Source organism: Sapajus apella, unplaced genomic scaffold (assembly GCF_009761245.1).
Source record: "Sapajus apella isolate SASKATOON/1434 unplaced genomic scaffold, GSC_monkey_1.0 scaffold22, whole genome shotgun sequence".
Classification (NCBI taxonomy): Eukaryota; Metazoa; Chordata; class Mammalia; order Primates; family Cebidae; genus Sapajus; species Sapajus apella.
Window position 1 is genome coordinate 5071081 of NW_022436962.1, and position 27676 is coordinate 5098756.

The following is a 27676-nucleotide window of genomic DNA, read 5'->3' on the forward strand; positions in this document are numbered from 1 at the left end:
TTCTGGTCTAAACAGCTTTATTGACCAGATGAGAAATCCGCTTGGGTACAGCCCATGCCTGCAGCCTTTTCAGTGTTGTTCTTTCTCTCAGATACTGTTGTTCTTTCAGTCGCGTGGAGCAGTGAGGCCCAGCCCTTTCCCCTTCCTCCCACCACTACTCCTAACCTGGGGCCTGGAACGGTGGAGTGATGTGATCAAAGGATCCCTTGAGAAGGGCAGAGTGGAAGAGGCAGGGTCTTGGGTTAAAGGGAAGAGTCTGAGGTCTCAGGGCAAAGGGAAGGGGTGTCTGGATGAAGACCGAGGCTGTGCCTACCTCCCTCCACATCTGAGGATCAAGTAGGTGTGGCAAGAACAGGGCCCTGACCTGGGCTCTGCTGACCACAGCCTCAGGACCCAGCGTTAAGGCCAGAGGTAACTACCTGAAGATTTGGGCCACTGATAAACGCCAACATATGTTTCAGGCGTTTCATTAGGATCCCCCATCAAGCAGGGAACGGCATGTCTGAGAAGGTTAAATGACATCCTGACTTAGCAGTCCTTAGACCTGGGTTATTCTCCTCCCACTCCAAGTGGGAGGCTATCAGTTCCACAAAGACTCAAAGGCAAGAGGCCTTGAGAAGCAGGGGCTCCTCGGACCCTGCCTGCGTGCCTCTCTGCCTCCGGCAGTGACTCCCTGAGCTGGGACTCCTCAGGCTTATTCTGAGGGACGCTAGGAAGCCCATCCTCTTTCCCACAGAAGAGAATCTCTGGGATCCAATAAACCCAGCCCTCCCCCGTCCCCATCTTGGTCTAGCTTCCCTCTCCCTCCAGCCTGTTGCTGCTGCTCCTCTGGGCACCAAGATGTGTCCTCAGGTGTCTTGGCCAGCTGATGATGGACGCACAGAGCAAGAGGCTAAGAACAGAGCTCTGTGGGGTGAGGTCTGGGGAGAGGGGCCTGCTCTCACCTAGATTAAAATCACTGAAGTCTCCTACTGGTGATGGGGTCAGATGCCAGGCCTGGGGAGCCCTTTAGTGGCGTGGGACTTCAGGCAGACCCCCAAACCAAAGGGAGCCAGATGTCCAAGTTCAAGTCATTAGTGATATGTGGCAGGGCCGAGAGAGAGAAATAATCCCGGAGGTCTCCAAAGCTGCTGGGGAGGGAATGGTGAGGAAAAGCGCAGGGGTAGGCGGGGCGTGGTGGGTGATGGTGGCCTCACTCGGAGTGGACCAAGGCCCCAGCTCCTTGCCCAAAACCAAAGCCCTTGGGCCCGAAGTTTTTAGCATAGCATCCTGTAGAGAGAGGAAAGAGGTAAGGGCATGTTCCTCCTCCACCCCTAGCCACACCACCCACCCTCCTGCTGACGATCCCCCACTCCTAGTGCCCAGCCAGACCCCTAGAGAAGGAAGGTCCACTAGCACCCCCTCACCTCCACAGCACCCTGATCTCAATAGCAAAATAGTGAAGAGGCTCTTGGTTCCACCCTGTACCCACTGCCCCTGCCACCAAAATTATAGAAGCATCATCTGCTGTAGAGCATTGGACTGGGAATTACAAAGCCAGGGTCTAGCCCTATGCCTGCCTCAATTTGCCATATGATTCTGTCCAAGTGACTGCCTCCCTCTGGGCTTGTTTCCTCATCTGTACAATGAAGGAATCATGCTAGATGCTCTGGACCTTGGATCCCAAGGCCAGGAATTAGTTTACATTCAGCAAAGGCAAAACTACTTAGACCCCTTGTCCCCTCAGGCCTCCTGATCCTCAATTAGAAGTAAAACCACCCACCTTTGCAGTAAATCTCGCCATCCTTGTCGGCCAGGGTGGTTGACTCAAGGCCTTTGCCACACTTGGCACATCGGAAGCAGGACTTATGCCAGGACTAGGTAGGGAAGGAAAGAGTTAATGGCTGCCACCAGTGACTAGGGCGCCCTCCACCCCCAGGCCAACTCCCTTTGACATAACGATGATATAAAGGCTGGAGGCATTTCTGAAGTCTGCTCAGCTGGTGCTACTGGGAGGAGACGGGCATAGTGCTAGGCAGTAGAGGGAGAAGGACAGGGACCACAGGCCACCTCACACCAGCTTCCATGATATGTTGCAGTGGCCTGATGATTAGGGTCACCAGCTACACCACAAAAGGCAGGCGAGGGGTTGGGTTTAACACCAAGATAGCTGTTCCCCACTGGCTGGCTAAATGAGCCTTCTCCAGATCCATCTTGTCAGTAGAGCCAGGGCTTTGCACTCCTCCTGGCACTGCCATTCGTTCTTGAACAGCCCTCATCGGGAAGACGTCTCTGCCCTGTGTTGCCTTGGGGCATCTCAGAGACACAAAGGGTCTTCTGCGGCCCCTGGAGAAACTACACTCCTCAGGTCTTTCCCTGCTGAGCTCAATGCATTTCATGGACTTATTCTCCTTCCAAAGTAATCCTAGACAACACTGACTCGGGCCTCCTCTGTGCCAGGCCCTGTGCCAGGCACTTTACACTGGTGAAGTCAGTTAATGTTCACAGCTACCCAGTGAGGAGGGACATACTGCCACCCTACCCTCCAACAGGTGATAGGCTTTGGGCAAAGGAGGCACCTAATTCTAGAACTTTAGAGACTGGGCTGGTCCAGTAGAATCCCAATGACGAATACTTTTTCTGTGGCCAGGAATCATATATTTAAATATCTGTGGCCAGGCATCATATATTTAACTATCTAGCCCTCACATCCATTCTGCAACACAGGGCAATCAGCTCTCCCAGAAGAAAGCGATGCCCCAGTTTGTACACTGATGGGATGTTGCAAACAGACTTCTCAGCAGCCAGCTCCCATCAGCAGCTGAGCAGGCTAAGAGGCTGATGTGTAGACAGCTCTGCTTATCACAGGAAAAGCAAGAGGCAGGCAGCAGTCAGATAAGACAAAGCAAGGCCTTTTAAGGGCAAAGAGACTCCAAGTGCCCAGGCTGGAGGATGAGAAAGGAAACTCGTGCCCTCAGATTTCCTGGTTGCCTGATCTTGCACATTGGCTTCTCCTCCAAAGAGCTGAGATGGGGGAACCCGGGTCTCGGTCGGTGCCAGTGCAACCTCAATAGTCACTCGGCCTTTGCTGCCTCCTCTGTAAAGCAGGGGCTGCTACCCCAAGCTCTCCAGGCTGGAGAAGAACTGAATTACATCTAGACCAACACCCCTCCTCCTATTTCCTAGCCATCTCCCTGCCAAAATAAGCTGAATCCCATTGCCCATGCGTAAGCACCCAAAAGTACTCCCAGCTCCTCAATATTTCTTGACCGAGGCAATAGAAAGGTGGGGGCTTCTCCCTACCTTTTCCACTTGAATGCAAAATTCTCTTATCCTACTCCTTAGTCCAGCCTTAGCTTTACCTTACAGCCTGTCTAACTAGTGGAAATAGTGACCCTTAGCTATTCTTAATAATTTTCTATTCTCAGAATGAGATAGAACGAAAAAACCCAATTTCATAATAATATGATGGTCTCCTGTTTTTATAACATTTAATCAATGGCAAGGATCTTCATTTGACCTCATAACAATCCCTGAAAATAAACAACAACAATAATAATAGCAAAACTATACTGAGCACATACCTGGCACTACATTGCAAGCTACACATGTATTATTTCATTTAATCATTGAAACTGACTTGTTGCCAGGCATGGTGGCTCATGCCTGTAATCCCAGCACATTGGGAGGCCGAGGTGGGTGGATCATGAGGTCAGGAGTTCAAGACCAGCCTGGCCAACATGGTGAAATCACATCTCTACTAAAAATACAAAAATTAGCTGGGCTTGGTGGCACACATCTGTAGACCCAGCTACTCAGGAGGCTGAGGCAGGAGAATCACTTGAACCGAGGAGGCAGAGGTTCCAGTGAGCTGAGATCTCTAGTCTATGTGACAAGAGTGAAATCCTGCCTCAAAAACAAAAACCCTGCCTTATTTTGTCCACTTTGCATTTCCTCCACCATCCAGGCCCACTTTAGAGGTGCAGAACTGAGGCTCAGGAAGGCTAAATTTTCCCAAGGTCACTCAGCCAATAAGTGGCAAAACTAGGATTCAAAGCAGGGCTGTCTGGAGCCCAAGCTCTTAATCACCATGCGAGGATTAACAATCCCTTCCCATTTTGCAGTGTTGGAAATGGGTTCAAAGGGGTCAAATGGTCCAAAGTAGCGTTGACAGCAGTAAGAGCAAGGACTGCGAGGTCAGACAAACCTGGGCTGGAGCCTGGCTTAGCCCCTTCCTAGCTAGCAGATCTGGGCAAATTATTTAATCTTTCTGACTCTCAGTTTCTTCACCTGTACAGCAGCGACACTAATACCCATCTCCGTCCGGCCATGAGTGTGAGAGTCCAGCCTTTGCTGCCTCCTCTGTAAAGCAGGGGCTGCTACCCCAAACTCTCCAGGCTGGAGAAGAACTAAATCACACCTAGACCAATACCCCTCCTCATATTTTCTAGCCACCCCTCACTGCCAAAATAAGCTGAATCCCTTTGTTCATTCTTAAGAGCCCAAAAGTACTCCCAGCCCCTCAATATTTCTTGACGGAGGCTAACCTTCTTTTGAGTCTAATCTTGGCCTAAGTATTAGTTGCTCAACATTTCCTAATCTATTCCCTTATCCCATTCCTCAAGGTCAAAAAGCCTTGAAACCCAAAACCCGAATCCAGAAGAGCCGAAGATGGGCTCTAGGCCCAGGCATTCCCCAGCCTTATTGTGTGATCTTGGCCAAGTCACTTTTCTATCTCAGGTCTCACGTGATGCTCCAGAAATCCACTCTGGCCTCAGAGCTTGAAGATACCTCTTCTGTGATTTTCTGACTGCTTATCTGAGGCTGCAAAGCCCTGGGGCAAGAATTCTGCCTCTTCTCTATGCAGCCTGCCTGGGGGAAGTGATCGGCTCAACTGGGACCTGCTGGTTTGCTCTGGTGATCCTCACTGTGCATTGGTGATTGAGGGCTACTGTCAGAATATCACGGGGGAATGTCATGTGTGGCAATTATAAACAGTGTGAAAAAAGCCTCCCAGGAGGCTCTGCTAGGCCTGAGCCTTGAAAATCTCTGTCCTGGAGGTATTTGGATGGGTTTTGGGAGTTCACATCCCATGAAACAGAATGTATATTCTTAGGATCACAAATCCTTTGAAAATCTGATAAAAGCTATGGATTGTCTTCTAAGAAACAGACATGTTCCCATGAAACTTTGCATATAATTTTTGGGGCTTTGTGGACCCCCTGAGCCCATCCATGTATGCTTACACTCTGTTCTCCAACATTAGAGATAGAGATTGTTGACACTCCCTGTGAACTGCCCATTGTCCATCCATGCTGGGGATGTTACTATTCACGGCTGATATGAGCTCCTTGGAGACTGGAAAGCACAGGTACATGCAACCCACAGGGACAAAGGGAAGAGGTTAAACCCCAGTGCTCAGGCTACCCTGAGCAGAGCTGGGTCACCAACTTAAAAGTTCTGGAATCCACATTTCAGGAAGGTATCTCCCCCATCCCCATCAAGCTCAGCAGCCGCCTTACCTTCCCAGCACCAATCACCTTCTCCGCAGCATAGACTGCCTGGCTGCATCGGGGGCAGCGCTCGGAGCCACCAATCTTCTGGGCAAATTTGGACGCATTGGGGTTGGTGGTGGGCCTGTGGCCAGGGGCTCTGTATGGAGAAGGGCATGGGTGAGGTGACTTACACTGTAAGTACAGGTAGGGCTGGCACTGAGAGGGCATGACCCTACCTTCGTCTCATGGCAGAGCAGTGGGCAGTTCTCTCTGCCAGACTCACAAAGGGTAGGGCCTCTAAGGTTATCTCCCATTTTACAGATGAACAAATGAAGGCTCAGCACAATGTTATTTTCATTGAAACGTCATAATTCCCTCGGTCACTCAGTTAACCTCAGAATCATTTAACACCCCATTTGCTAAAAACGCCCTCCTCTGCCCCTCATTCCTGCAGCTGGTCTACTATCAGATTCTTTCCAGGAGAAATCTGCTGACGAATCATTCTCATTGGGGCAATGACCTTGGCTGAAACTTGGTAGCTCATCCATCATTTCCGTCCACCCCCAGGCTGAGGAGCCAGCCAGGCCCACTGCCAAAGCCACCATTTACCCAGAGGCCAGGGAGTGCCGTGGGGTGGGGGCGGGGAGGGGACCTAGCGACAGCCTGTGGCATTTCCGAGCAAGGGAGAGGACTCCTCCTCACTTGGGCTGAGAGACAGCAGGGCTGAGAGTGAGGCTGGTGTGGCAGTGGTGCTGCCCTGAGCCCCTGGCCTGGCTCCGACCCTCACCAGCCATGGGACCCCAGGCAAGTCACTGGGCCTGGGCTGGATTTTCTCATCTATAAAAGGAGGAGGCAAGAGGGGGAAACCCCGTCTGCGGGGTATGTGGCACACGCCTTTAGTCCCAGCTACTTGGGAGGCTGAGGCAACAGGATCACTTGAGCCCAAGAAGCAGAGGCTGCAGTGAGCCGAGATTGCAGCACTGCACTCCAGCCTGGGTGACAGAGCAAGACTCCTTTTCACAAAAAAAAAAAAAAAAAAAAAAAAAGAGGAAATTGGACTAAGTAATTCTTGGAGCTCCTCCCAGCTCTGCCCTTATCTAGATACAGAATGCACATTCCACGCAGGGAGGCGCCGCGCCTGTTTTAGCCCCGGCCGAGTCCCCAGCTCCAGCAGCAGCCTGACACACAGCACTGCTCTGCGGCTGCCTTTTAAATAACTGGTTTTCTGAGCCTTCCGTTGCTTACCCAAAAATGGTTTAAATACACGTGAGGCCTAATGCAGGGGTGGGGGAGAAAACTGAAGAGAACAGTTGGGAGAGGATGTTTTACTCACTCCTCGTGCTTGATGCCCAGCGACTCGCCCTTGTCAGTGCTCAGGGTGCCCGCGCCCTGCCCGTAGCCATAGCCTTTGGGCCCATACTTCTTGCCGTAGCAGGACTTGCAGTAGATCTCCTCGCCGTGCACGGCCACCGTGGTGCTGTCCAGATTCTTCTTGCAGACCACTGCGGAGGGGAAGCGGGCACGGTGAGTTGAAGCTGCGGGGAGCTGCAAGCTTCCTACTGCTGAAGCTCTCTGGGCTATTTGCATAAATCATATCCTGATCTTTCAGAAACTGTCTAGAAATGGAGGCAGGCGGGATGGCCAATGGGTGGGAGGACAGAGGGATGGGATCTGCATGTCTGACTCTAGAAATGCTGGCCAACACCAATTCCTCTTCCAGGAATCCATGTGTGTCTCCTCCGGTCTTCTGCACCCCCAAACTTCCTGAGGCTGCAGTGCAACACAGGGCCTCAGAGGCAACAGCCTAGGCCGACCACAAGCCACAGGATGCCTGTTGAGGTTCCTCAGTCCACTCTCAACAGAGACCATGTGTCCCAGTAGGAGAGGAGAAAAAAGAAAAGAGGGGCAGAGTTTTCCTGCCTTCAACAATGGAACTCAGAAGAGACTGTCTGTGCATGCCGGCTGGGGAGATGCAGGTGGTGTGACACCCCAGAAGAGAAGGTTAACATTTATTAAGTGCCCAACACAGTGGGCTTTGAAATGAGACGCAGCTCATGCTGATCACAACAGGATTTGAAGTTTCTAATCACGGAAATCACTTCGCCACAGGAAGAAGTGAAGTCAGACACTGGGAAGAACTTCCTGACTCCTGGGGTCAGAGAGAGTAGAGTGGGAGGAGCTAGGGATTGCCATGGTCTGAGCTAGAAAGGCTGTGGGCCCTTCCTATTTCATCCTGTTAATCTCAGAGGGCAGCTACGCCTAGCTATCCAAGTAAAAGAGTTGAGGCTGGGTCCAGTGGTTCACGCCTGTAGTCCCAGCAGTGGGAGGCCAAGGCTGGAAGATTACTTGAGCCCAGGAGTTTGAGACGAGCCTGGGCAAGATGGCAAAACCCTCTCTCTTTATTTAAAAATAAATAAACAAATAAAAAATTTAAAAATAAAAATAAAGTGGCTGGAAGCGATAGCTCATGCCTGTAATACCAGCACTTTGGGAGGCCAAGGCGGGTGGATCACAAGATCAGGAGTTCAGGACCACCCTGACCAACAAGGTGAAACCCTGTCTCTACTAAAAATAGAAAAATTAGCCAGGCGTGGTGGTGTGCGCCTGTAATTCCAGCTCCTCGGGAAGCTGAGGCAGAAGAATCGCTTGAACCTGGGAGGCAGAGGTTGCACTCCAGCCTGGGAGACACAGTGAGACTTTGTCTCAAAAATAAATAAAATAAATAAATAAAGTTAAAATAGTTCAGAATGTGGGGTCACAAAGAGTCAGACTTCCCGGAATCAAATCCCAGCTCTCTCCCTTTCCAGCCGTGTGCAAGTTATTCCGCCTTTCCAGCATCTGTGTCCTCATTTGCAAACAAAGATAATAATGTCTGCCCCAAAAGCTGGTGGTGAGAATCAAATGAGATCTGACATGTGAAGTACTTGGCACACTACCCTGCATACCACAGGTGCATAAGAAATGTTGGCTACTCTTATTAGTACTGTATAAAGTCAGTACCGTCGGGAGACAAGGAAGCAGGAGGGACAGGCCCGGCCTCAAGAGATCATTGCTTCTAACCTCCAATACTCCTCTCAAGAGATTCAGCCACATTCTGTTTCTTCACTTGGCCTGTAATCCTACTTCAGTTTGATAATATTCCTTAAATACTGGAGTTCGGCATCTCAACTGGACTGCACCCTCAAACATGTCCTGAAGACAGAAACCAAGGATGCCACTGGAGAGGCCACACCTCTTACCGCCCTGGGAGAAGCTCTCAGCTCCTTTCCTTGCAACTGCCACCCTCTTGCCTTTAAAGGGTCCAGCCCTCTGCCAGCTCCTCTCTCACCCTAAGCCCCAGGTTGGAGGCTTCAGACTAAATAAGGACCCTCCTGTCCTGCCCTGGAGATCTCCACCTCATTCCAGCACTCTGGGCCATCCAAATATGGAACTTCCCACCATTTCCCCTGGGGCCCGGAGAAGGAGGGAGAGGGAAGCACAGGCCGAGGGCTCCAACATTCCCTTCTAGGGTGGGAAGTCAGGAATTGGCCTGGAATTATTTGCCTGTAAGATCCAAACTGAACTGAAAATTCCAAGACCAGAGAGAAGGCTGAAAGCAGATAAGAGTGCTTGGGGGAACCGAAGTGTCTTTTGGCTGATCTCTCTAGCAGGAAACCCAGGAACTCGGCTCAGGGCAGACTTCAGGGCCTGCAAGCTGATACCTTCCAGATGGCTCCCTGCCGAAGACCTCCCTGCTCCTTTCTGCTCTGCCTTGGCCCTTCTGTTCTCCCCGAGGCCCAATCCTGCCTCACGGTGGGCCTTTGCCCCTCTACGTCCATCCAAGTGATATAGTGAGAGACTGTAGCACACTTGTAAGATCCACCAAAGACTCCATCAAGGGGAATTTTGAAGGCAGGTCTGAATAAATTTCTACCAAATCATGGTAAGCCAATAAAGGAAAAAAAAAAAGGACTGGATTTGTTGGAAACACACAATGCCAGATGCCACCTTGGTGGGCCCTTGTGATGCTGCTTGGAAATGCTGGGGAAAGGCAGCCCCAAGGGAGAGGTCAGAGCCCCCTTGCCACACTCAGAAATGGAGAATGATTCTCTGCTTCTAGAAGGAAAACTGAGGCCCACAAAACAGTTCCACATCACATGCTGGCCAGATGCAGGACCAGGCCAGAACCCAGCCCCTGACCTCCAGACCTGGTTGTTTCCTGCGAGCTATGTCTCCCCTCCAGTGGGCCAAGCACTGGGGCCGGGACGGTGAAAAGTGACAGAAGCCTCAGCCTGTGGGTGAGGAGGTGCTGGGGTCAGAGCATGGGCAAGGCTTCTTTCTGTGAGCTCCCCCATGCCCTTGGATTCTAGGGAACAGCCCAGGGCCAACCTGTGGGGTCCTGTTCCATCAGCCACCACCACAGAACTCTTTCCTCAGGGCTGCCCAGCTCGACCTTCCCCAGGAGGGAGCTGGGTACAGCTCAGAGATGGGCGCATAGCCTTGGGCAGGTTCCCAGCCATGGGGCTGAGCTTTCCCACCAGCCTCTGAACCACCGCCTGCTCATAGGATCTGGCAGCCCCTTTCCAGACCATGGGAGTGTACTGTAGACCCTCTCAGTCCCTGCTCCCAGGCCAAGCCCAGGGTGGAGGTGATTCTCCCCAACTTTGCCTATGACATCATCCTGTCTTCCTCCTGCCCATTCAGACCCTCAAGAAAGGGCACTGATCTGGTTTGGCTGCGTTCCCCCCAAATCTCACCTTGAATGATAATCCCCACATGTCAAGTGGGGCCAGATGGAGATAATTGAATTATGGGGGGTGGTTGGTCCCCGGTACTGTTCTTGTGATGGTGAAAAAGTCTCTCAAAATGTGATGGTTATATATGGGAGTTCCCCTGAACAAGCTCTCTTGCCTGCCACCATGTAAAACACGGCTTTGCCTCTCCTTTGCCTTCTGCCATGATTGTGAGGTCTCACCAGCCATGTGGAACTGTGAGTCCATTAAACCTCTTTCCTTTATAAATTACCCAGTCTCAGCCAGGCGCGGTGGCTCACGCCTGTAATCCCAGCATTTTGGGAGGCCAATGTGGGTGGATCACGAGGTCAGGAGTTCAAGACCAGTCTGGCCAAGATGGTGAAACCTCATCTCTACTAAAAATACAAATATTAGCCGGATGCAGTGGCTAATATTTGTAATCCCATCTACTCAGGAGGCTGAGGCATGAGAGTTGCTTGAACCCAGGAGATGGAGGTTGCAGTGAGCCGAGATCACACCACTGCCCTCTAGCTTGGGTGACAGAGCAAGACTCTGTCTCAAAAATAAAAATAAAAATAAAGATAAATAAATAAATTACCCAGTCACAGGCATGTCTTTATTAGCAGACGGAGAATAGACTAATACAGGCATGTAGGTGGGCAAGCTGAGTAGAATCTGGAGCCAAGGACCCACCTGGTCACAACTGCTTCTGGGGACCTACCCCAGGCCTGACCAATGAGGGAGATAGCCTTTACTGCCCTTGGCCCAGACCCGGCTAGCCTCTCCCTTCCTCGGGAGGGAAAGTCCTTTGATTCAGTATGCACCCTGAACGGGGTGGGCAGTTACCACCCACTTAAGTCCTTTGATTCAGTATGCACCCTGAACGGGGTGGGCAGTTACCACCCACTTAAGTCCTTTGATTCAGTATGCACCCTGAACGGGTGGACAGTTACCACCCACTTCACTGAGAAAGAGAAATGATCCTTCTTCCATTCATAAACAAATCTTTGTCAGGAACCCCACTGTGTGCCAGGCGCTGTGCTGGGCATGAGGAATGAGCAAGTTGTGGAGATGGCTCAGCCTGCTGGGACTCATGCAGTGCTCAGGGGTCCACTTGGTGCTCTGATACCCAAGAGCTGCACGGCACCTGAGACCCTAGCGTGACCTGAGACTGCTTCCTATGGCTGCTCATTGCATAACACAGAGCCCTGCTCTCCAGCCTGATTTTCTACAACTGTTTCTCATCCGCGGCACCCCTTACACACTGCCCCAGGTCCTGCTCCTTCCTTCCTATGCCACCCCCTGAATTCCTGACTTCCCTCAACCCTCTGACCGACTGCTCCTCCATAAACAGGTCTGCAGGCAGGCAATGTCGCCCACAGCTGACTCCTTATAGTCAGTGGTTAAGCAACATCCGAGAGCAAAGAGAGGGGCCTTTAGGACCCCCTTCCCAGCCTGGACTCCCTTCCCAGCCAGGGCCAAGCTCTCTCGTATTCCCTCTGGAAAAATAAACAGCTTGGAAATTCCTAAGTGTAGTGAACTGCTGATAACAAGACGCTGCTGTTTCTGGCTTCCTTTGCAGGCTGGAAGCCAACAAAGCTCCACCGAACCTTGTTTACTCCCCATTCATCAGACGCAGCCCTGGAGCTGTCACTCCAGGCCAGCCGAGCAGGGTGTGGGGCCCCTGCTGCCCTGTGTGAGGTGGCCTCAGGTTGGTCTACCCAGTGACAGGCAGAGGTGCAAACGTCTGTTGAACAGGTGGCTCTTGGCCCACCTGGATCCTGCTCTGGAGCACAAATCATGAAACTTTCCTTCATGTAATGCAGGACAGACAGGACCCCATTCTTGGATCTCCCCAGATGGGCTGGGGCCTCAGCCCCCCTGAGGTCTTTTTTGCATCACACTCTCTTGCTATAGATCCCTCAGCAGTGTGTGTGAGCGTGTGTGTGTGTGTGTGCGCGCGCGCACGCCCGTATCATTTCTTCAATATTCATAATTGTTTTAAGTCCTTTGTTTTACAAGTTTCTTTCATTTTAATTCTCACAACAATCCCATGAGGTAGCTATTATTACCTCCACTGTAATAATGAGAGAACTCAACCAGAGAGAAACTGAGTAACTTGTCCATCATCACACAGATCATAAACACTGAATCTTTTTTAACTAAGACATTCTCCTACCGTCCATTCCGTCTGCTCTCATGAAGAATGTACCTTGGCCAGGCACAGTGGCTCGTGTCTGTAATCCCAACACTTTGGGAGGCTGAGGTGGGCAGATTATTTGAACCCAGGAGCTCAAGACCAGCCTGGGTAATATAGGGAGATCCTGTCTCTCCAAAAGTTTTTTTAAAAAATTGGCCGAGCATGGTGGCATGCATGTGTAGTCCTAGCTACTCAGGAGGCTGAGGTGGGAGGATCTTTTGAGGTGGAGGCTGCAGTAAGACACTGCACTCCAGCCTGGTGACTGAGTGACACTCTGTCTTAGGAAATAAAATGCATCTTGCTGAAGCTGACTCTTCTTCTAATCTAGACCTTCTGCTCTGATCACAATGAACCAAATCATTTAGGAACCTGAGGAGAGACTTCTTCAAGTTGCCACATCCTGGAAACGTCACCTGGCCCAGGTACCAGCTGGTGCAGCATCACAGTGTCAGGATCCCTGGGTCGACCCGACCTCTGTCAGTTGCTTCTTACCTTTCATCTGACTTCCTACTCATCTAGGCTTGTGACTGGAGCAAGCCTTGCTCTGCCTTATTAGGAGTAGATATCAGGGAACTCCTCACTCCCTCTTCCTCTTGTCCCAGGCTGTTTGGGTGGGAATGGGAAGTGAAGAAGTGAACGGGCTGGCCTCCAAGGGGCTGAGGAAGGAGGAGCCCCCCTCCTCCTCCAGACTCAGCTACACCATGAAGTGTGGCCTCTGTTGCCTTTGAACAAGAGATAATTAGGGTCCAAAGGGCTGGAAGTGTTTTCCTCTGAAATGGTGGGATCATGGCAGGGAGAGAGAGAAGAGAGAGCTGAGTGGAAAGTTTTCTTAACCAAGTCTTTACGGCTTGGCTTTCAGCCCCTGAACACTCGCCACCCCGACCCGCTCTGGCCAGTTCATCCCTGAGAAAGAAGCTTCTGAACGGAACAAAGAGGCCCTTAAGTGTTTCCCTGCCCAGCTGCGCTTCAGCCAAATGTCAAGCTGTTTACATCCCATGGGCCCAGTTCCCCTGGGTGTTGACAGCCCCAGCCTGTGGGGACAGGCCCGACCCGGGTGTCCAAGGCAACAGCAGCAGGGCTTGGGGTGTACTCACTGCACAGGAAGCAGGATTTATGGAAGCTGTTGCCTTCGCACTGAACCTCTTCGGCAAAGTAAACTGTCTTCTGACACACCCCACATTTCTTGCCTCCTCCCCAGTTCGGCATTCTGAAAAGGGACACAGAAATGGGAATTAATTTTACAGGGAGATGGAAACATCTCAGATTGTCCACGACAGAAATGTAACAGCCAGTGCCTGAGGAGAGAAAGATGAAGGCAGAATGCTTAGGGGGCCACCAGGCCTGGCAGAGCACTTTCTGCCAGCTCTCCACGGCATCCTCACACGTCACTTAGGGATTTCCTCCCCCAGTCTAATCAACAGGTCTTTACGGAGCAGCTGCTGCATTTTCAGCCCTGTGCTAGGCACTCCAAAGGATGTGGATCAGCAGAAGATACAGGGCTGCAGTGGCAATAAAAATGGACTGCCAAGCCCTACATGCATCAACATGATGGATCTCAAGGAGAATGCAGACGGGAAGAGGCAGACAGACCAGAGCTGGGAAAACACAAGCCTGTTTGTATGAAATTCACAAATGGGCTAAACCCATATTGTTAAGACATGGACATATGGGTGGAAAAGTTACTACAGAAAAGCAAAGGAATGACGACAAGCTCTTATCTTAGAAGAGTTCCTTCTAAGGGAGGGAAGGGACCACGACTGAGTGGCAGGCCAGGGAGGCTGGCAAGACGCTGCCTGACAATATTCTCCTTCTTCACTTGGGTGGCTGTCATATGGGGACTCCTTTTATAATTATTCTTTGAACTGTACACGTAGGTTTTGTGTGCACTTTTGTATAGAAGCTATAGTTCACCACAAGAAAAAAGGTTTAAAAAAAAAAAGCAGGGCTGGGTGCGGAGGCTCACGCCTGTTCTCCTTCTTAACTTGGGTGGCTGAGGAGGGTGGATCACCTGAGGGCAGGACTTCCAGATCAGCCTGACCAACATGGCAAAACCCCATCTCTACTAAAAATACAAAAATTAGCTGGGACTGGTGGTGGGCCCAGTAATCTCGGCTACTCAGGAGGCTGAGGCAGGAGAATCGCTTGAACCTGGGAGGTTGAGGTTGCAGTGAACCAAGAGAGCACCACTGCGCTCCAGCTTGGGCAACAGAGCAACACTGTGTCTCAAAAAAAAAAAAAAAAAGAAAAGAAAGAAAGAAAGAAAAAAAAAGAAAAGAAAAAAAGCAGGAAGTAGGCACACAGGGCAGAGTTCTCAGCCTTCAGAGTGAGGGGCTTCTGCAAAATCAAATCTAGTAGCATCACCCCACATCTAATGAATTATAACCTCTGAGAATGAGGTGCATGAATCTCAATTTTTAACAAGCACCCCAGGCAAACAAAGCAGGTGGCCTGGATGAACTTTGAGATGCTCTAGGTGTTGGTTCAGAGCTGGGTCCTGATGCCAGGCAGGCATCTCAGTCTTGATCCTGCCACTCACTGGCTGTGTGACCTTGGGCCAGATAGTTGGTCTTTCCAAACTTTTGATTTCTGTATCTATTAGATAAGGATAAGAATAGCAGCTTCACCAAGTATGCCTGGCAATTAAATAAGATATGATACATCAAAGGCAAGGCACAGAGCCTGGCACATACATGGCACACAGAAGTCCAGGCTGTGCCTCAGGTCAGTACCCCCGTGGTCACAGAGCAGCACAGAAGGTCATGGAGAACAGATGGGGGCTGCTTCTCTCCTTCCATTTCACTCACTCACTCAATAGAAGGAGTGGCTGGAGGAGGAAGATGGCCCTTCCAGCTCTTTCAACAGAGTTCATGGGGGAAGGCTATACAAAGCACCACCTACAGCGGGTACAGGCTGGGTGCCTGCGGTTGCCCAGGACATGGTGAGGAAAGGACACAGGGAGGTGCTGGGAAGTAAAGGGGCTGGGAGTCAGAGGGGTCTGTGCCTCTGGAGGCAGGCAAAGGAGCCTAAGGAGAGAGCTCAAGGAGCCTGTGGCATGGAAATGTTGAAAATAGGGATGAGGCCACCAGAGTTGTCAACGTCAAGGGCAGAGGGAGACACAGTCTCCACTGCTGGGACACGGGCCTCCGCTCAAGAAGAGGGTCCAGGTCACGTTCACCACTCTGTCCCCATGCCCTGCACAGCTCTTGGCATGTAGCTGTTCAGATAGGTGGCCGTGAATAGTTGAGGAATGAATGAAGGATGTACTGATATTGAAAGCCACAGCTTCTGGGGCCATTTTCTCTGCATGGTGAATCTCTGCAGATCCTGGCTGCTAGTGGAGGTGCTTAGTAAGCATGTGCAGGCTGAGAGCAGGGCTTCCCGTGGGGAGGCGGTGTTGGTGATGCTGGGGGTCCAGGTAGACTGTGCCTGCTGCATCAGCCCAGTTCTCCCTTTCTGGGGCTCTGGACTGGCCGCCCCTCCTCAGGCTCCCACGCGTTGCTGACAAGCCTGGCAGGAATTTCTCTACTGCTCACATCCCCATCTCCATCTTCCTCAGATAATCCATGGCGCTTGAGCTCCCAGACCCAGGGACAGTCCCCGCCCCCAGCCTTTGATGTCGCACTGTTCCTTCAGCCTTTTTCTGTTCTGAGGACTGCTAGCTGCCCTTGTTGAGCAAAGATTTGGGGCTGAAAACCTCAATACAATGTGAAGGACAATCCAACAGGAACAGCAATCAGCAATGTGTGTTATGGTCGGACTAACCATCAACCATTTGTCCCTTCTTCCTTGCTACAGAGCCCCGATTTTATTCAGGCCATGGAGTGACTGGGGAGATGCCCCTTCCCCAGATGGAAGAACAGAGCCTGAGTCTAAGCCAACCGTGGGGATTCCGTTCTCCTGCCAGTGGCTGGATCGGGAACAGGCTGAGACCATTTCTGGCCAGTGAGATGTGAGGGAGGTCTGCTGGGAAGCTTCTGTGAATAATGTGTCCAGTTGTACGGAGACACACAGGCTCTCTTCTCCCTCTGATAAGGTGACTCAATGTGACCCTTGGAATTCAGCCACAGCACCCACACTGCTATGGGCTGAATGCCTACTATGTATCGGATGGCTCGTCTGCATCATCTCATTTCTTGTCTTTTGGAGATGGAGACTCACTCTATGGCCCAGACTGGAGTGCAGCGGCGCAATCTATGCTCACTGCAACCTCCATCTCCTGCGTTCAAGCAATTCTCAAGCCTCAGACTCCTGAGTAGCCGGGATTATAGGCACCCACCACCGTACCCGACTAATTTTTGTATTTTTATTAGAGATAGGGTTTTACCATGTTGGCCAGGCTGGTCTCGAACTCCTGACCTCAGGTGACCTGCCTTGGCCTCCCAAAGTGCTGGGATTAAGGCATGAGCCACCACGCCCAGCCTAGTCATCTCATTTCATCCTCATCATCCAAAGATAAAGAATGTATGCCCACCTTACAGATAAGAAAAGCAAGGCTCAGGGAGGTTAGGCAACTTGCTTATAGTCACACAGCTAGAAGAGGTGGACCTGGGATTCTAATGCAAGCTCATCTACTTCTGAGTCCTCTGTGCCCCAGTCACCATGCTGTGGCCCTTGCGTATTTAAGAGGGCCTGCTTGCGGTGGGCATACAGTACATCAGTGCGGATCCTCTCCTTTTCCAATCCCCTGAACCAGGAGGGGACACACTCAGGCCCCTAGGAACACCCCTACGGGAGGAAAATTCCTCCAATCACATGGTTAGGAGCCAGTTCCAAGCACTGTTTTGTTCCCAGACACAAAAGCCCTTCTCCCTCTGGGGAGACCCACAGCTCCATACAGGCCTCCCCTTGTTTTCCCTGGCTCCATGTCAGGGGCTCACATCCAGCAAGGCCCCAGGGAATCAAGAACATGGGTGGAGAAATGGGTGAAACCCAAGGACCTGCCAGTACGGAAAATCTGCTCAGGACATCTCTTGGCGAGGCTGCTCTTCGAACCTGGTCATTTAGTTGGGGCAGGGTGGGGGTCTCCCCACAAGAGCCCAGTGAAGGGACAGGGCTCTATTGCCTTGAGATGAAAAGTGATGACTGCATCCCTAGCCAGGAAGGGTTTCAGGCAGTCCCTGTGGATGGGCTCCTGTCCCTCTCTGCCCTCAAGAGGACCCCTCCTGGTGACCCTGCTTGTGAGGAAGAGGCTCGGCTGGAGGGAACCCTGGCAGCAGGTGGGGCTCAGTCTCCACTCCACCCCCTACCCTTTCTGCCCAGCCCCTTCTCTCCAAAAGCCAAATTCTGCCTGTAGGGAGACCGAATTGCCTTAAAAGGAAACCTGTTTCTCTGAATTTATGGAGTGCCTTAGAGGGACATTTGGCTCCTTCTCAATTGCCTTCCCAGCTCTGGGGGACAGAGGCCCTGCAGGAGGCTGGGACGAGAGAAGTTCCCCAGGTCAGAGTTTAGGCTGTAAAGGTCAATGGTTAGGAAAATGGCAGCTGGGCTTGATGGACCCGGATTCACCCCTTCTTAGCTGAATGATCTTGAGCAAGTTACTTTCCTCTCTCAGCATCAATTTGCTTGTCTCTAAAATGGACCGTACGTGAACTCCCTAAAATTGAGCTGTAAGGATTAAACGAGGATATACGGAAGTGATGGCCAGCATACTGTAAGTGCTCACCCCTCTGACTACCTCTCACAAGACTAGCCCAGTCATACCTTGACACCACACTGCTAGATGTGGGCCAGCTGTCCGCGTGTAGCTAGTCCACATATGGAAGGAGTGAGGTTTAAGAAGTAACAGGCCAAATAGGGCCAGGAACTCCTGATTCATCTGCCAGCCCAGCAAATGAGTCTGGGACAAGTTACTTGCCCTTCTTTGGGGTTTAGCTCCCCCCAGCTGTGTGAGATGTCCTATTTCAGTGTGTTGAGCATCTCAACAGAGAACAGAGCTTGAATTTTCTGCTGAATGGCTGGAAACACCTGGTCAACTGTTTTCCCAAAATGGCTGGAGGCTAGAAGACTGCTGTGTCTGCTGCCATATCTTCCTAGCCTGGCTGTCCCATTACAACTGTGCCCAGATCCTCAATCTTGAGAGGAGAAAGCCAAGGTGGCAGCTCTTACAGCAGCAGAGGAGGGAGAAGAAAAAGGGCACAGGCTCTCACGGTCACCCCAAATCTCATGAAAGTCAGGCTCAGCTGGATGCGGTGGCTCACACCTGTAATCCTGGCACTTTGGGAGGCCGAGGAGGGCAGATCACTTGAGGTCAGGAGTTCAAGACCAGCCTAGGCAACATGGTGAAACCCCATCCCATCTAAAAACACAAAAACTAGCCAGGCGTGGTGGTGGGTGCCTGTAATCCCAGCTGCTTCAGAGGCTAAAACAGGAGAATTGCTTGAATCCGGGAGGTGGAGTTTGCAGTGAGCCAAGACTGCGCCACTGCACTCCAGCCTGGTCAATAGTGCAAGACTCAGTCTCAAGAAAAAAAAAAAGTCAGGCTCAGGTGACAGGTGGTCATCTTTGTTTCAAGCTGAAGGAACAATTGCAGAGATGTAAAATCCTTCACTGCCAGCCACCAGTGCCTGAAGGCAAGTCCCCTCTTATCAAACCCTTCAAAATCACCCATATCTTTATTTCTCCAGTGGAAAAATCCCATCTCTCCCATTCCAAAATCACTTATTCCCTAGGGCCAAAGAGCGACTGACTGCACAGGGCTAAAGTCCCCGCCCACTTGTTCCAGTAGAAACCTGGCAGATGTTTATCTAGCTCCCTCGAATTAGCTGAGCTGCTTGGTATCTGCCAGGTGGAAAGGAGGGCTGCATCCCTTCCAAACTGCAGCTCCGCTTTTGTCCCCACTCCCCAGTGTCCAGAGAGCAGCCAAGGGCAGAGAGGGAAGGAGGGGGCCCTGCTGGTCAGGGCTCAGAGCCAAGTCTTAGAGGTGACACCTGAGAGCTCAGGAAATAGGCCTCTCCTGAAGGTAAGGGTCACTGGTAGGGGGAGAATGGCTGCCATGGAGAGGGGGCAGGCTTGGCCTCAGCTTTGCACATTCTACCTCATGTTTCCTTCAGAACCCTGCACATGGTCCGCCTCTCTGTGAAGGTAACCAGCATCACTGAGATACAATCACTCCAGGCCCTATGGGACTCCAGAACTCGACTGTCATTCTAGCTCAGGGATCCTCCTCTCTATTGCATGAGTTTTTTCTTTTCAAATCCATGTCCAGTGGCCCCTGTGAGACTGTGGGCTGACAAGGGCGGTGTATGTCTCTCCCTTTTCCCACTTGCCCCTGATGCTTTCTGTAGCAGAGTTCTCTACCCTCGGAGCTCAGAAGTTTGCAGGGCACAGTGGCTCACGTCTGTAATCCTAACACTTTGCAAGGCCAAAATAGTTAGATCAATTGAGGTCAGGAGTTGGAGACCAGCCTGGCCAACAGGGTGAAACCCTGTCTCTACTAAAAATACAAAAAAATAAATAAATTAGCCAAGCATGGTGGTGCATGTCTATAATTCCAGCTACTCAGGAGGCTGAGGCAGGAGAATCACTTGAACCCTGGAGGCAGAGGTTGCAGTGAGCCGAGATCATGCCACTGCACTCCAGCCTGGGGGACAAGAGCGAAGCTCTATCTCAAAGAAAAAAAAAAAAGTCTGAAGGTCAACACAGGTAGAAACGGAGGTCAATGACTTCTTTGTAGCATTTCAAAACTTCTACAGGAAATCCTGTATCATAATAAAGCCTCACAGAAAAATTAACAGATGTGGTTTCCTTGCTTTTATCCAGATCTGGAATGATATTGGTTATCCCATGCTGAACAAATGGTCTGAGTGATTTTTCTTTGATTAATTTTTAAGAAGTAAAAACAAAATTAGCACTTCGGCCTTATAAACACAAGTTGTTTGCAGCCGATGTCCCAGGAAGCACCAACCCACGCCACCCCTGCATAAAGAAAGCCAGGCACACAGTGGGGGGTTGGGGGTGCTGGCTGCCTGGCTGGGGCTGAGCTCCAGCTGCTAACCTTCCATTGCTTCCTCTGTTGTCCCCGCTGAAGACTCAGACGCTGCCTACTGGCCCTGGAGAAGCCCTGGAAATGTCAGAGTCTGGAAATGCTAGCTGCCCCCGTATTTACATGCTTTACCATACATGGGAATTGCTCAGTGCTGACGTCAGACAAATTCCTGGGGAGCTGCGTAGTACAGGCACATCATTACCATATAAATTCTTGACAACTGGAAACAGCAATCAGAACCCAGTACCCCTCCACCTCACCTTCTCTGCCCTCCCCTCAAATTTTACTAGTTCTCTTTCTCTCTCTCTCTCTCTCTTTCTCTCTCTCTCTTTCTCAAGAGGCTCTTTTCCAGGCTTCTTTGACTTTCCTGCAAACCTGCCTCTGAAACTCAAAGATGCAGACCTGGTGAAAGCATATCCATGGGTGTCTGGGAGTGAACTACCAGGGTCCCCTCTGCGCCTACCTGCCCATGCAACAGACTAAAAGCCCGGATGTCAGGAGTTCTAGTCCTGATCCATCCAACTTAAAGATTATCTTCCTTAAATCGTTTATAAGACACTGTAAAGTACCCTGTAAAGCTGATGCATTCCACAAATGACAGCTACTTTCTGAGTGAGTTGATCTGGAAAAAAGAAATGTAGAGCAGCAAAGAAAAATACTAAGGTAGTGAGTGAGCATAGATTTTGGAAATAGCCCATATTTGAACGGCAGTTCCACAGGTGACCAGCTGTGATCCTGAGGAACTTTCTTACTACCTCTGGGCCTCAGTTTCTCTATCTGTAAAATGGAGAGCATCAGTAGCTACCTCATAAATTGTCCAAGACAACACATGTGAAGTACTTTTCACACTGTCTGGTACAAAACAAGTGCAGATATCTGCTTATTCTTTTCTGAAGGAGAGGCCAGCTCTAACACTTCTCATTCAGTTTTGTGTCTCTTTTGATATTTGACAATATGCCTGAGTAATAGCAAACGGCTGACTTGGAGGAAAAAGTGTTTTTATTCTCGCTAGCACCTCTTTGGATCCCAAAATGTTTAATGCATGTATCTTCATAGTCTTCTTTTTTTTTTTTTAATTTATTTTATTGCATTTTAGGTTTGGGGGTACATGGGAAGAACTGCAAGATTGTTGCATAGGTACACACGTGGCAGTGTGATTTGCCCTCTTCATAGTCTTCTAGCAAGCCAACATTTTACACTAAGCTAGACCTACATAAATATTTAAAACTTTAGCAACCTGCCAGAAAAGCCTTCCCAATTTGCTTCCCCCACCAGGAGATGGACAGTGAATAAAGACTATGTCTCCAGGAACAGTGGGTCATGCCCATAATCCCAGCGCTTCGGAAGGCCAAGATGATGGTAGGGGCAGGGAGGGGATCACGTGAGGCCAGGAGTTCAAGACCAGACTGGCCAATATATGAGACAGTTTCTAAAAAACAAAACAGTCCAGGCGCAGTGGCTCACACTTGTAATCCCAGCACTTTGGGAAGCCAAGGCAGGTGGATCACTTGAGGTCAGGAGTTCAAGAACAGCCTGGCCAGCATGGCAAAACACCATCTCTACTAAAAATACAAAAATTAGTTGGGCGTATTGGCAGACACCTGTAATCCCAGCTACTTGGAAGGCTGAGTCAGGAGAATCGCTTGAACCTGGGAGGCAGAGGTTGCAGTGAGCCAAGGTCCCGCCATTGCACTCCAGCCTGGGCAACAGAGCCAGACTCTGCCTCAAAAAAAGAAAGAAAGGAAGGAAGGAAGGAGAGAGGAAAGAAAACTATGCCTTTTTTCCTCACCTGCTTGTCAATCTGCCTATGTGGAAAAACTGGCTAGTAACTATTTGTAACGTTTATGAGTGTCTGTCCGTAGGGCAACTCAGCTGAAAGACCATGGCTACCCCACTCATTCATCAAATGTTTACTGATCACCCAGTCAAGTGTCTATACACTCCCAGGCTGCAGCTCTGGCCCCGTCAGGACTCACCAGCTCCAGACGCAGATGCACAAGTGTGCAATTAAAAGAGCAAACACCTGGGCCAGGAAGGAAGGTGCTAAGACAGACCAGCGGAGGCAAAGAGGCCACAGCACCCCTGTTTTTCCCATCTTATTAGCAGGCCAATTGCAGAGCTGATGGACCTTCTCGTCAGTTTCTCTCCTGCATCCCCCACATACCCTCCATCCTGGGCATCTCAGGCCTTGCAGATGGCCCTCCCCTCCCTCTCCTCTAACCCACACTACGCCCTCTGCAGGATACACTTCCTTCCTTGTCTGACTGCCTCCGCCCCGGATATCCTTTCCAAGGCAAAGGGTCATTCACTGGGAGAGCCTGGCAGCATAGGCTGGATTTAGGAAACAATGGGTAAGAGCTGCCCACCAGCAGCTGAGGGCTGAGGACAGTCTCTCTCAAAAGAGGTGGCCTGGCCTCCTGAGCCAGAGTGCTGCTGGAGAGTCAGGAGGCAGCAGTTGAATGGGAGCAGGGGAAGCTCAGTCCCCCAAATCCCACCTGGGGAAATCGCCAGCATGCGCTCTGAGAGGACAGAGAGAGACAGCTAGCACCTCCAGCCTCTTTAGCTTCTGGGAGGGAGGCAAGGGATGAGCGGAGGACAAGGAGGAAGATGTAACTGAGAGAGCACTCCTGCCTTGGAGGCTCTGTGTAATACACTCCCCAAGTAGCATCCCTGAAAGAAACTGAGGCATTAAGAAGTTAAACAGTTTGTCCAAGGAAACCTATGTGTTAAGTGGCAAATCCAAGAGTCAAAACTCTGCCTTCCAAATAATCCCCAGCAAGACTCCAGGCCACCTCTTCACGATACACTGATACACTTTCTACTAGGGCCCAGTGGATTTCCTCAGTGCCACTGTGACAGTATCCCAGTGTGGGGAGGGCCTGCCCATTCATTCACTCTCAGGGAGCAGCGGGTGGGTGGCTGGAGCCCAGGGATCTAGGCAGAGCCTGAGCCCACTATTGCTCCAGCCGATTGATTCCTGGATCACAACAGCACCAGAACCAGAAACATGCAAACTATTCTCTGGTCTGTACCAGTAGATACACTACCTGCCTCAGAGGGCTGATGGTTGGGTAACACATTGTGATTTGCTTAAAACGTGCTCAATACCAGCCCCTTTCTTCCTCCCCAGCTTTCAAGGACTGAGGCCACAAAACACTGACTGCAGGCTCTTTCGGGCTTCAGTAACTATCACCACCTGGCACCAAGACTTGCAGCGGAGAGGTCTCCATGCACTTCTTTCACAAGAGGGAAAACTCGCACCTGCCTCAGGGACACAGATGTCCAAGGTCAGGCCTATGACGCCAGATGTTTGCCCCACCCCGCCCGCGGGCATTTTCTCCCCAGCAGGAGGGTGAGGGAGGGGGTGGCACGGATGCGCTCATCTCTCTGCCATACAATGAGCGTCAGTGTCGCGCAGAATCGCCGATTGTTCTGCACGACCTGCAGGCAGTTGAGGGAGGCCGGGTGGCCCTGGGTCACGGACACGCGAAAGTCAACTGTGTCCAGGAAGCCCAGGAAGCCGCGGGATGTGGAGGGACCTAGTGCCTCCAGGAAAGAGCAGCACTGTCCCCGGCTAACTGCGGTCACTTCTCACAGTTCCCCATCCGCGACAGCCCCCGGGCCGCGGCGGGGCGGGCAAGACTGGGAGGCGCTGGGTGCGTGCCCAGGCGCCCCTCCGCGGGGGACAGAGCCGCGCGGCCCGGGGCGCACTCACCTGGCAGCTGGCTGGACGGCGCGCGGGCTGCGGGCGCTCTCGGAAGTGGCGGCTGGGTGCGCCCGGCCTGCGCGCCGTTTTGTTCCGCTCCGGGGAAGGCGTGTCCCGGGCCACGCCAACCAGTGGGCTTTGCACACTGCACCACTCCAGGGCTGATGTCATGGCGCGAAGCCCGGCGGCGCTGCCCTCCCAGGCCCCGGGACAGCCCGGCCTGCAGGGGGCGGGTTCAGGAGTCACCGACTGCGGGCGCCCCCTGTGCTCGCGCTGCCGTCCCACTGTGCGCCCTGTGGCCGCCACCGCGGAAAACGTCTTGCACATGTCAGGGACATTTCAGGGGTTTCCTGTCAGTCGAGTGAGAAGGTGGAATGTGACCTTAGAGGTCAGACCCACGATAAACTTGGGCCCCTAACGAAAGTGGTGTCTCGAATTTGCGTGTACTGGTGGCAGAGGGTAAGGGACACATCTTGGGCGCCAGGGTAAGACAGACCCTTCCAGGGCAGGTCTGATTCTGCCCGTCCACTCACTAGCTGGGCCCTGGGCCTAGACATGCAAAATATTCTCTGGTCTGTTCCAGGGGGCATTCTGTCCCCACCTCCTCATCCAGTCCCCATCTCCTCATCCAGTCCCCATCCCTTCCTGAGTGTCCTGTGTAGGCGTTACAGGGGGCAGAGAAGCTCACACCCTCCAGAGCTGCTGCCTGGGCCAGAGGAGAGCCCTCACCCCTTGCCTGGATGGGAAACAGCCCAGAAGTGCAATGTTCTACACAGAGAAGAAGCTTCCCAGGAGCCTCTGGCAGGGAGGACCTAGGTAGGGGAGGAGAGCCAGACTTTAAGGGGAAGTACCATTTTCTTTTCCTCCTCCCTGCCCCTGTCCATTCTGCTGTGCATCAAGCAAGGAGCACTGCCCTTTTTGGGAACTTGTGAGTTTGGATTTGGGGGAACGAGAACAATCTGCAAGAGAAAGTGATGTTTCCAGGAATAGGAGGAGTAAGGAAGGAGTGAGCGCCTCGGGAAATAAAGCCTTGTCTTGTAGTTTGTAGGCTTTCTCAAACTTGTTCACTTTATTTCTAAGACCAAAGGAAGTCAAGGGCTGATGTTATGTCTATTCTCTAACATTGAGTCACATTATTTTCAGAGTGTAGACTGTGATGGGAAAGAAGCCGCCCTCGGAGCTTGGATGTGCACTTCAGTGTGATTGCGAATGTTGTGTGAGTGTCTCGTGTGTAACTTTCTGCTATATTCCAGAGCATGCTCAGAAGGAACTTCTGCAGCCTCCTAACGCCCATAGCAGTTCACTGCAGGGAGGCCCTGGAAGGTTTGCGAGGCAGCTGCTCACCCCACACCCCAGGTGGCCTATAGATGCAGCTGCTAGGTCTTCCACCCTGGGCAGGAAAGGGTTCAGGCCTCAACCAGCCTCACTTAAAGCCCTGGTTTGCTGAATCAACTTTTTTCCAGAAATAAAGTTAAGCATCTTATGATCTAGAAAATGAATTATTTGACCAGGCACGGTGGCTCATGCCTGTAATCCCAGCACTTTGGGAGACTGAGGCAGGCAGGTTGCTTAAACCCAGGAGTTCAAGACCAGGGGAAACTATGTTTCTGCAAAAAATTTAAAAAGTCAGCCAGGCAGAGTGGTGTGTGCCTGTAATCCCAGCTACTTGAGGCTGAGGTGGAAGGATCACTTGAACTCGGGAGGCAGAGGTTTCAGTGAGCCAAGATTGCGCCACTGCATTCCAGCCTGGGTGACAGAGCGAGAGTGTGTCTCAAAAAAAAAAAAAAAAAAAAAAGAAGAAGTGTTTATCTAGGTTTTCTTGCTTTCTACCTTAAGCAACATCTTCCCTTTGGCAGGTCCATCATATAAACAAGGCCCTCCCAGATTCAAATGCCTATAAGCACCCAACCAGCATTTCTTGCAGACTGGGCCATCTTCATCTGACCCAACCAAGATGTAGGAGGAGAAATCAGAAGAATTCCTGGTCACAGCTGCACTGAGCAAGCAATAAACAGGTACATTCAGTTGCAGAACTACCATCAGTGTCAGAGACCAGGGCTTCTGCCCAAAGATGGCGATCCCACGGGATTTCCCCGTCTCCTTTCAATCCTTAGTATCACGGAGAGATGAGCCTCGGAGTTCTGCCCAGGATTTTACTGAAAGGGCAAACTCCTACATTTCCTTCTTTGGTCTGGGTTTGTCCTCTCTGGAGTCGTGGGACTGTTGATAAATTTCCCTGTGAGGACATGCCAACCTGTGCTGTGAAATGGCTTTAGGGTAGATCCAGGAAAAGAAGAGCAGTTACTGCGGTCACACTTGGATTTCTCCCAGATCTTAGAGCACCCTGTAAACAAAGCAGTTGTACAATGTGTCTCTAAACCAGAATCCTTTCGATAGTCAGTAGTGTGTGGTAGTGTTCCTAACTACACTAAGGCAGCAGGACTATCTCAGGCAGTCCAGGGCAGGTGGTCACCCCGCGTGTCTACCCAAAGACTGCCAGTGCACTTTTCTTAGGAGCTGTTTACGCAGAGCTAGAGATGAAGGAAGCTGAGTGGGACCTACCTTGTTTGCTGTTTTTCCAGAATCTCTCACCTGATTATGTTGTTCTCTCTGCCTACTGCCAATTATTTGGGCTTGGTCTTAGATAGCCCATTTGCAGATAAAGAAGACTTGAGGGATGTGGAAGGGCTTTGGGATTGAGTTGAGTCAAAGGTGATGCTGGGGTTACCCACCACACAAACAGGCACAAGCCTGATGTTGAAATCACAGAAAAACCAGTAAACATCACTACTTAGGATATCCTTAAGAAAGAGATTCTCGCCGGGCGCAGTGACTCAAGCCTGTAATCCCAGCACTTTGGGAGGCCGAGGCGGGTGGATCACGAGGTCAAGAGATCGAGACCATCCTGGTCAACATGGTGAAACCCCGTCTCTACTAAAAATACAAAACATTAGCTGGGCATGGTGGCGCGTGCCTGTAATCCCAGCTACTCAGGAGGCTGAGGCAGGAGAATTGCCTGAACCCAGGAGGCGGAGGTTGCGGTGAGCCGAGATCGCGCCATTGCACTCCAGCCTGGGTAACAAGAGCGAAACCCCTTCTCAAAAAAAAAAAAAAAAAAAAAGAAAGAGATTCTCATTCTGGCTGACCTCATTTACATAACCATATCTAGACTGGCCCTACCTGGCCAGCAGCACCCACATCGGCAGAGACAGTGCAATTGGAGCTCATCACCAAGAGATTATCTGCTGGGCGTTCTAGCAGGAGATTTGGCACGCTTAGGGGCTCGTCTGCTTCTCAGGACTCTCACAAGTGTCTAACCTTTTCAGTATCTTTATGTCCTCTCTGTGCACTCTATTTCCAGCGCCTCTGGGTTGGTATTTGTTGGCTGCTGGGGATGAAGTGGGGCTTGTTACAGGCAGGAAGTAGGGCCCCTGCCCTCCAGCTTCCAACTTTCTCTGCCACTTTTTCTGTCATCTTTTCTTCTCTTTCCTCCCTCACCAGCATCCTGATGCTACATCTTCTCTCTCCTCTCCTGTGGTGAGACCTTTCTTTTCCTCATTGATCCCAAGTGAGGGGGAC

General features: G+C 51.3%; 1 protein-coding gene across 2 annotated transcripts; it reads right to left on the reverse strand.

Moving 5' to 3' along the window:
• On the reverse strand, positions 1-24448 carry CSRP1 (cysteine and glycine rich protein 1). 2 transcript variants are annotated; one of them, XM_032288711.1, is made up of 6 exons: positions 24107-24448; positions 13502-13614; positions 6808-6976; positions 5502-5631; positions 1763-1856; positions 1-1269 (listed from the first exon to the last, which is right to left on the reverse strand). In XM_032288711.1, exons 2-6 carry the CDS (start codon positions 13611-13613, stop codon positions 1193-1195), a joined length of 582 nt encoding a protein of 193 aa, XP_032144602.1. In that variant the 5' UTR covers position 13614; positions 24107-24448; the 3' UTR covers positions 1-1192. The 2 variants fall into 2 exon arrangements, with proteins under 2 accessions (XP_032144602.1, XP_032144603.1); XM_032288712.1 differs by lacking the exon at positions 24107-24448 and adding an exon at positions 22487-22578.
• Between the last annotated feature and the right edge of the window lie 3228 nt (positions 24449-27676).